At 37.9% G+C, this 10,105-nt stretch overlaps 1 protein-coding gene across 1 annotated transcript; it reads left to right on the forward strand.

Annotated features, from left to right (window-relative positions):
- Window positions 1–1,058: 1,058 nt before the first annotated feature.
- Window positions 1,059–4,435, forward strand: LOC135464970 (uncharacterized). Its single transcript, XM_064742554.1, has 2 exons — window positions 1,059–1,308; window positions 3,783–4,435. Exons 1-2 carry the CDS (start codon window positions 1,113–1,115, stop codon window positions 4,088–4,090), a joined length of 504 nt encoding a protein of 167 aa, XP_064598624.1. The 5' UTR covers window positions 1,059–1,112; the 3' UTR covers window positions 4,091–4,435.
- The last annotated feature ends 5,670 nt before the right edge of the window (window positions 4,436–10,105 follow it).

A 10,105-nucleotide genomic window follows, 5' to 3' on the forward strand; every position in this document is an offset into this window, starting at 1 on the left:
ATGATTGTCACTTATTTCTACTCCTTATTGGTGTTAAACAAGATTATGAATTTTCTGTTTGTTTGTTTTTGTTTTTTTTTTTGTTTTTTGTTTTTTTGTTTGTTTTTGGTATGTTTGCAGACATCAATGCATATAAGATTGGCTTGTTTGATTAGGGTTTGACCTACCTATTATCATTATTTCGGTGACATCACAATGATGTCTACTTTTAGCCAGCTGAACAGAATTAATGTTTCAGCCGAATTTAGTGCTTACGTGGACAATACTTTGAAATTGCTAATTAGCAAACATATTGTGTTGTAAGGACCCTAGCAATGATAATTAGCATCTATTTCGATGATGCCTTCAAATAACTAATTAGCAAATACATTGTGTTGTACTGATTACTTACCCTGGGCGTAAACATGCTAGCTATAGTATCTATTTACACAGTATTTTAGAAGATGAAAATAGTATTCTGGTCATGCTAGTGTACATAGGTTTAAAGTAGATTTGAAATGATAATCAGCAAATATATTGTAAAAGGAAATTCTACTGTGGAATGCTGTTTAGATGCCAACTATCTGTGGAAATGCTAAAAGCCGATAGTGCACCTTAATGTTATATTGAGGGAAGGTCAGACATTGGAATAGCGCTATATCAAGTTATAGCTGTATTTACTATCATTACCGGTATCGTCAGAAAATAAAATTGCACCGCCTTTTGCTTATGTATCTATAGAACCTACAGAAATTACAGGCAGGTGTTGCGTATTACAAACAGAAAACTTAACCAGTAGTTGTCCTTGTCTGCTCCCGCTCATGTGTGTTGAGCCTGTGTTACATGGGTTATATTTATAGATGGACTGTTCCCAATTCTCTGCATTTTCGCGGGAAAATGTGTCACTAGCCACGTGAGAGGGCTAAAGAATGCTGGCAGTAGTTCCCGCGCAAAAGGCCACGTGGTACCGATGTCAACAAGAATTCCACAAGATGACTGGTTGAACCTTGTCACATGGTCTGTGACGCTTGTGTTTTCTCTCCAGTTATGACTTATGTCGACCGCATGGCCGTAGAAAACTTTGGTGAATGGCGTGGATTTTTTCTGATCGCTGCTGATTTGATCGTTTTACAATGATGCTGGGAACTAAACCTGTTGATGCGATGACTTTGGAGTTTGCTAGTCGACCGAAACGCCTGCGACACGATTCAGGCAGCCGACACTATGATTCAAGTGGCTGTGGTTCGAAGTCTTTGGAGTTACAAGGTGTCATTAAAGTACTGAAGGAATATGACGATTACGATGGTGGCGTCAACTGCAGTATCTGTGGTAAGTTTTGTGAACTTTCGATTATTTTTTTTTTTCTACCTCTGACTTTTGATATCTGACTTCATCCTTTCGTTCTGATGTATCTTCTGTTATTTTAAATTTATTGATATACCCAGTACTGAAAAAATTATACGGGAGGCTGCTTGTGTCAGTAAGGCCGGTATTTATGATGACAAGGTAAAGCAAACATCGAGGTTTAAATAGAATTATACCATAATTGTATGATATTTCACATTAACTCATTCAATTAAATTTACGACGAAAGTCTTTGTGATGCTTGTGCAAATGACAGGTTGGATTTATTGTCGATTAAGTTCATGTGCGGTAACTGATAATAATTTTATTTTTTAAATATGTATATGTGGATTAGTAAGTACATGTATTGATATATTTATTTTATCAAATCAAATCAGATATAGTATGTAATTAATGTACTTTGGGGGTCGGCGTATTATGCTTTTACCAAACATATCACCATTAAGCCGTACATTAATAAATTAAAGAATGTAGAATTTCACAAATGTTTCTGATACGTTTCTGTCAACTTACATGCATATGCACAGCGGTGTGGGGTGGCAAATTCTTTGTGCATGGCTTGACGATCTGTTACTTTCTTCCTCAATAAACTCTAAAGATATTGTTTGACAGAATTCCCATGTAGCCTTTTATCTGCTTTGACACCGTTGGTCTCCTTTATTAGGCCAAATTTCCGGTCGTAACTCTGTAGGCCTGGCAACCTTGATAGGGGATAGCGCGGGGCACAATGCTTTTCCTTCCGCCCGGTCACAGCGCTCTCAGCCAGCAGGAAACCCGAGATCAGTTACCGCGGACTTCTACCGGGCATTTAAATGCGTTCTCGGGTGGACTTATCGTTCCTATAAATACGTAGGCCTACATCAAGATTTCTCGTACCCGAAAACCTTTGACCAATTGATGCTCAATTCGTACCTTTTCTTGTAAATGTGCTGAGTATTATGAAACTTTGTGGCTTGTATGGCATCTTCTCTATCCAGTGTTTGTTATTCGACCTAGTTTGTGGCCCAGTTGAGGCGGGCGAAAGCGGGTCACGTGACGGACATTAAGTAGGTCAAATCCTGTCTCCCCCATTCATAAAATTGTCTCACTGACTAGGGCTTGTGTAAACACACTTACCAGGGATAAAGTAGACATGAAAAGTTTCCACAACAGAAACCATGTGTAGGGGAAATGCTTCTGATGAAACTAACCTTCAGTAACAGCTGTTTGGATAAACTTCCCAGGGAATCAAATTCCCATCATGGCCAGATATTTTGGAGAAATTTTGACAGTTTCTGGGATTTGGTAGGCTTCAGAAAAGACATAAAGGTTAAACAAAGTAGTCAGCTTTAGACATCCAGTAGGAAACTCTTCCCATTCATGTTATTTTGACTGCATATTGCTTGTAAGCCAGATTAGGGTGTTAAGGTTGGGGTGGCTGTGCCATCAAATTTATTTAGTCCCTGGTTAAGCAGCAATAATTTATTTAATGTGAGCCAGATACTGGAATTTAAGGTATTAAAACAGGACTTATTAACACAGGGTCCAAGATTTTCACTATGATCAGCTGAAAAGAAGAAGAAAAAAAAAAAACATTCATGCATTCAACATATACCTATACATTAAATTGGAATCAAATATTTTTGCAAGCTGTTTTAAGTAGAGAATGGAGGGTCTTTGGCGTGGAGAGTAGTACACCAGCACGTTGCAATGGCCTCCCACCAATGCAGTCATTGTGAGTTTAAGAGCAGCTCATGCTAGCTTCCTCTCCTGCCGTACGTGGGAAAATTTGTTTCCTCCCACCATAATGCTGGCTGCCATTGTATAAGTGAAATATTCTTGAGTACAACATAAAGCACCTATGATATAAATGAATAGGTAGAAAATGTGGGAAAATGGATTAAACATATATGTATTATCCCATAGTTTATGCTGTTAAATTAACCCCATTTTACCTTTGCAACATATTTTGCGGATGGAATAAAATGGAAAATCTGGTCCTAAGTCTATAATTTGGGTGAGACATAGAAATGATAAAATACCTTGTCACATTTAATTTATTAAGTAGTTGTCACTTCTACTGCAGTGCTAAGAAAAGTCAGGTACCTGGTTTGAACTTCAAGCCATATCTGACTTCCACCACACCTCAATATAATCCCATGTAAATAAATGACTCTCACCCAGTTACAGTATGCTGACACTGAACATTGACTCTCACCCAGTCACAGTATGCAGACACGAGACATGACACCCCTCACAGTCATAGTTTGCAAACACTGTCATGACATCCCGACCTAGGTACAGTATACTGACCCCACACCCAGAGAGTATATTGACACCAGCCATGACACCTTATGCACAGTATACTGACACCAGCCAACCAGTACTTGGCCTATCTCCTTCTAAATTGGCAATATGTGTTCTATTCTAATAAAATTGATATCGTTTTATTTTTGCAGGTAAGCTGTACAAGAGTCGTGTGTGTTTCATCAAGCACATCTGGGAACACAGTGTTTACTGGGAACAATTTGAAGGGGCCAAAAACCAAGAGCGCGTCCTCTCAATACAAGCCGCATTAATTCTGTATTCTGGTTACCATGGCGTTGCCATGGACGATGACAACATCCTGTCACACCTGATGGTAACGGCTCCACCTGAGAAGAAAAAAGACGACAATGGAAATGACATTGAATCTCCATTAAAGCTGAAGGTAGAAAGGCGGCAGTTATCTCCCTTGAAGAGGAAAAAATCAATGGAGGAAGAATAAGTCGACTTCTTGATTGACATGACCGAAATGCACAAATTGTCTTGTATGACAATCCAAGATGCCTTTGTTGGAATTGACCTTGACTGGAAAATATGCTGATGGAACTATTGTAGCACTTGGTATAAACTTTTGATGAATGATGAAGAGAAAGATGGAACTATTAAAGAAGGTGGATTTGAACTGTGCTGTTTTAGAAGTCAAAAAGCCTTGAAAGGAAAGGACGTGTCAGTGGACTTCTGGATATATCCATGAAGGTTACAGGAGACACTTTGTTTCCATCTACTTTTCAGAACATGTGATATGCAGCATCAAGTGATGGGAAGCAATGTGAATAATTTGCTAGAAGAAATCTCTCGTCAAAGCTTGTGCCTCTGCCTGTGATCAAACATTTTAATAGTGTATTTATAGTTTTAGTCTTTTTGCTCAGTAATAGCTGCTAATTATAGGTGCCATCTTCAAGTTACATGTTATAAGTTCATGCCACTTTAGAGAAGGGTTTGTTTTTAATTGCCTGTGATTTAAGACTGACTAACACCTTGGTCAGCTAACTTGCAAATGCTTTCAGTATTGACATTTGTAATTTGAAGATGGCCCCTAAGAGCTGTAAAATCAGCTTGGCTTATAGTGCTGTGATTTTAGAATTGCTTTCAACATTAAATGTTACCAAATGTAGTATGTGATATCTTGTAAACTAGACACATTGTGATATGCCAGAAGTATACAGCCTGGTGCACAATATCCCTAGCTTTTCACTAACCTGTTTTCTAGAATTTCCCACCTTATTGTAACTCTTCTATGAAGGAGTTGTAAAACTGTTTGTAGGAACTGTAAATAATTGTATATTTAGTGTACAGTTTTTGCTGTGCGAACAACTGACGTGTAACAGTTGGAAATTTAAGTAAACCCAGCACATCATTTTTGTAAGGTGTGAGCCACAAAACATATTGCTTCCGACTTCCACAAATTGCCAGTAAGGGGCAGTGAAATATGTAGCAAAATTTTCTTGGCTTACCTCCCCTTGATTTTGAAATGTCTTTGTCAAACATTGATTCTAGGAATATTTGAGACACTGGGACATTTTGATGTTAATACATACATTAATCATCCTAATTGGTCAATTTTTTATACATTTATTAACCGAAGTCCTCTGTTAGGTCAACCCCAGCTCTGGCTGTATGTGTTACGATCTGGCAGCAACCTGCAGATGGTCCAGGTCACTCCGAGGCTTTGCCTGATTTTGTCCCACCATAATGCTATCCGCCATCATGCAAGAACCTAAGCATGCCAAAACATATTTATCGAACTGACCAACAAATTTTTTTGCATTGAATTTACACTTTCTGACCATGTTCTCCTTTGTGTCATGTAAAACATGTATTCATGTTGTAGGCATACAGACACTCATTTTCAAGCTGATAAATTCGGGCAGTGAATTTATATTTTTAGCATCATGCTGTTCAGTTGCTTTGTAAAAGTTCTTTTAAGCCATCTTACGCTCAGTACCGTGTAAAAAGGTTTATCAAACTTGGACAAATCTGTTGAATTGATGCTGTAAAAAGTAGTATTGTAAGTACTCAACAGTGCTGGACTAATGGATTTTTTTTTTAACAGAAGAGTGACGAATATTCTTTTAAATCTTTCTGATTTGAAACTGAACATGTTGTTTTTAAAAATATATTCTGGAGTCAAGCTTTATGTCATTCAAAATTCTTCCTAATACTTTATATGTTTCTAAGGGTTTATAGAAATATTAAAAAAAAGTATGAAAAAAAAAAATACCTTTTTTCATCAGTGTCTTTTTCACGTGTGTGATACGATTTCTACAACTCCAGCAAGGTTTTTAAGTTGATGTTACAAAACTTTGAGTCTAAAACTAAACAAAAAAAAGTCCACATATTCTTGAGTACATCATGAATTAGACTTGTAAAGAAGTGAAAGTACCAGCATCTGTACAGTTAATTACTGTAATTCTTTAACCTTTTCACATGTTTGTAAGGTGTTTGTTTAAGCATATTCTGGAGGCATTATTCTCTGTAGACTGATAAAATTATACTTGTTAGGAAGCCCTGGAATTGGCCAACCCAACTAGTGTATAAAGGTGCAAAGGTGCATAAATTGCACTAAAGTTGTTCTTTTATAAAGCGAAAATGTTGAGGAATGAAGGTAAATATAAATGACAAGGTTGCAATATCTGCAAAGAAAGTCACAACTGGAATGTGCAAGAAGTGGTAACGAATTGTTCAGCTCATGATTTTTTCAGGAAAATTTATGAAAAGCATGTCAGCACTGGCCATAAGACAGAATTGAGGATGACCAGTTATTGTTTTAATTTGTAGGTTACAGATTCTTATGGTTGACACTTCGTTTACCACTTTACAGGAATTGATAGACAATGCTTATCATCATGTTTGTGGATACTATGTAAGTCTTGCTGTAGAATTTATGAGATAAGATGCAACGAAAGTGATAATTTGTTTTTCCCATTTTTCTTTTATCATTTAATTACTACGAAAAATTGTTGTTGTTTTTTTTTTAAGAAATAGGAAAATCTGTAAAAAATCTATTGTTTGTGGAATAAAAAATGAAAAACAAAAATGGAGGAATTGCTGTATGTTTTCAATAAAGTTTTAGGTAATGTTTGTACATCAAGAAGTGAGATTTTATTTCTGTGTAACATACTTGAAGAACTGGCTCTCTAACAGTTGTTTTCGCCATTGGTCATTTCATGCCACCAAATGTTATTTCCTTTCTGTGACTTTGAAGATTTGGGTATAACACAAATAACATGCAAGGAATATTTGCTGTAGTACAAAGAACAAGAAACATCTAATAGTTCTTTTGGAAATTTAGTTTCTTGAAATGGAATTTAAGCTTCTGAAAGCTTGCAAATAAATTACAATGTTTGTGTGCAAACAAGGGATAATAAATTTTACAGCTCAACAACTCCACTGTAATATTTATGTATTTATTTGACTTTTGCTCAACATGATACTCCATAATTTTTCACTTCCACATCTTGTTGGTTTTTATGGCTGGAGAAAAACATTTTGCATGGTGTAAAACCACCGAGCTTTGGCAAGCTACTCACAGACTTTCCGATGTTACATTCAGATATGCACACAATATTTGTGGAAGACAATGGGTCTCCAATGGGCGTTACGCTGCGCAAACAGCCACTTGAGCGTTGTTGATCGCCTTTTTGTCACCACCACGACCAAGCTCACACAATCTGACAAGTGAGAAATGAGGGAATCTACAGTCTCCCTGTCCAAGATTGGGTCTGAACTCACTCCGATTTAAAGGCATGCGTCTATAACCATCAGACGTTTGCCAGCTTCCACTCCACTCCATTCTACTCTTGGGAGTGTAGTAACATTTATTCGCGAAGGGAGCTAAGCCTAAACCAGGGGAAACAACAGTTGTGGTTTTGATCACTACATTATTTGAGCTCTATGGTATATGTATTTATTTGATATACATGTACCTCTGTTTGATGCCTTGCTCAATTTTTTTACTTGTATGACATTGGGCAGATTAAGAGGAATGCTTGATTTATATTTATTTATTTATTTGATTGGTGTATTACGCCGTATTCAAGAATATTTCACTTTTACGATGGCGGCCAACATTATGGTGGACTGATTTATAATAGAAGATTTCGCCAGTGCAGCGAATAACACCGTGGTCCTTAATTAATGGAAATAGTTCGCTTCAAGGTCAGATCGGCGAATGCATTCATAAATCTATATCCTAATACCTCAAGCTTTTGGCGTATGAAGGAGCAACTTTCATTGAAATTTACTCAAGTTTTTAATGTGATTTTTGAGACAAAAACTACGTAGGTTGGGTTGGCCAATTTCAGCACTTCACAAAAGGTAGAAATTTATCAGTCTACACAGACAAATGCCTTCACAATATGCTTGAATAAATACCTTGCAAACATGCGAAATAGGTTGAAAAATTGCAGTATGTTCATGCATTTTGAATGATTAAATGTAGCAGCCTAATGTGTGTTAAGTTACAAAACCTTTTGTCGTATCACAAATAGCATTGTGGTCAGAAAAGCCCATCGCAGAACAAAATATTCAAATGCATTTTACTAGGTTAAAGAAATTGTAAAAAAAAAAAAAAATAAATCCAACTACTAGTATTTTCCTGGAAGGTTTTCAATGGTCGTTCATCTGATACATTCTACATCTTAGTGTTCTCTTTGCCTTTAAACCACAGTCAAACCAGCAAGACCTGGATTTAAACCCACATCATCGGTCAAGGACGTGACAGTCAACAACAGCAGGCCAACGCTTTAACTGTCTGTACCACGCCCCTCTCAACTATTAATTGCCAGAGACAAGCCTCTGACAAGGTAGTGACGAACATTCCCACGTGAGACGTACCGTACCGATTTGAAGGCCAAGTTGGTAGGAGCTAGAGAAGTGAATGGCGCCCACCTAATATAAAACTCCACGAATGTCAACAGTGTTGTTGGCAGTTTGTTGATTGTCTGTTGCCACCAAGCCCATACAGACAATGGGAGTCAATTGTGTATGTATACATGTATGCTTGGGATTTAACTGAACAATTCTTCTGGCTTCCACTCCGGCCGTAAGTGGGATGGTCTTACAGCAACCTGCGGATGGTCGTGGGTTTTCACCGGGCTGTGCCCGATTTCATCCCACCATAATGCTGGCCTCCGTCGTATAGGTGAAATATTCTTCAGTAAGGCGTAAAACACCAAGCAAATAAATAAATAAATATACCAGGTCGGTGGAAACGAAGTAGTGACGGACGCCACATGTGCAGCCGATGTGTCACAGGAATACTCTTCCGCTGAAGAGGTTGGACTTTCCCTTGGAGAAAGAGGCTCTGATCTTCCCGATACTGTTCGAAGTTTTCTGCCCGTCACCACAGACTGTTCCCGTGCAATTATATTCCCAAACCAAGTGGAAGCATTTGCTGTTGTCACCATATGCGAGGCGAAAGCGACAAGCTGTGTGCCACGTAAGAACAGTTTTTATATACAAATCGTCAACCAATAAGGATGTTCCAGGTCAGTAATTGCAAGGCCAATTCACCAAACGACGTGTAATAGAAACCACCAAAGAACTAAGGATGTACATAAATTACGAAAACAGGACGGAATCATGCAAAGTGAAGCAGTGAACAGTTTTCAATGATGTTGGAAAGACGCAAGGTATGTTCTAGTCGACTGAGTTAAATCTGTATTCAATATCTGTTTGCCTAAACCTGGCCATTTTTTCTTACTTAAAAAAATATCTGATTGGTTTTTAATGCCACAATCAAGAATGTTTCCCTTGGTTACAGAAACACCTAGTAGACCACCGCTCGTCTACGGGCACGTGAGAGCGCCTCACTTAAAAAGCAGCGACCGAGCCAGGTTATCCTGTATTTGTGCCTGCAGCGTTACCAGTAAGAGACTGACCGCAACCGCACAGATACACAAGGCACAAATGGCCTTCCGATGAGAACACCGCGATTAGTGTTTGATTGTGAAACTGTTGTTACTGGTTATACAAATGTATGGGTCACATTCATCCATATCGACTTGTGATAGCCTTTTGAATTAGTTAAAATGGATATCTTAACGAACCTAAGCTGACTTACTAATCTTTAAATATAATAAACACATAGGCAAGCGATTATGAACTTCGTCTCGTTTCGTCATTCCGGTTTCACTATTCAAATTACATATTAATTTATGTAATTGAAAGTTTTGTGACGTGCTCACCTGTACCTGTACTTCCACCTGTCCAGAAAACTGGACAGAGCCTGCTGGAATGTAGCTGGTAAGATAACAAGATACAAACAAGCTGACTGATTGGTCGATGACCTGTCTGCTGCTAAGCAGACCTTAAACAACTTTGTCATTGAGGGTCATTGATATCCCGATGAAAGTGGATCAAATATGATCCCTAAAATCTGATCTCAGTTCTGCTGACGTCATTTGTCTCGACTTAAGCCAAACCCTGGTTCTCTCTTGCAGGATTAAACTTACAA

The sequence above is a fragment of the Liolophura sinensis genome, chromosome 4, assembly GCF_032854445.1.
Source record: "Liolophura sinensis isolate JHLJ2023 chromosome 4, CUHK_Ljap_v2, whole genome shotgun sequence".
NCBI classification, from domain to species: Eukaryota; Metazoa; Mollusca; class Polyplacophora; order Chitonida; family Chitonidae; genus Liolophura; species Liolophura sinensis.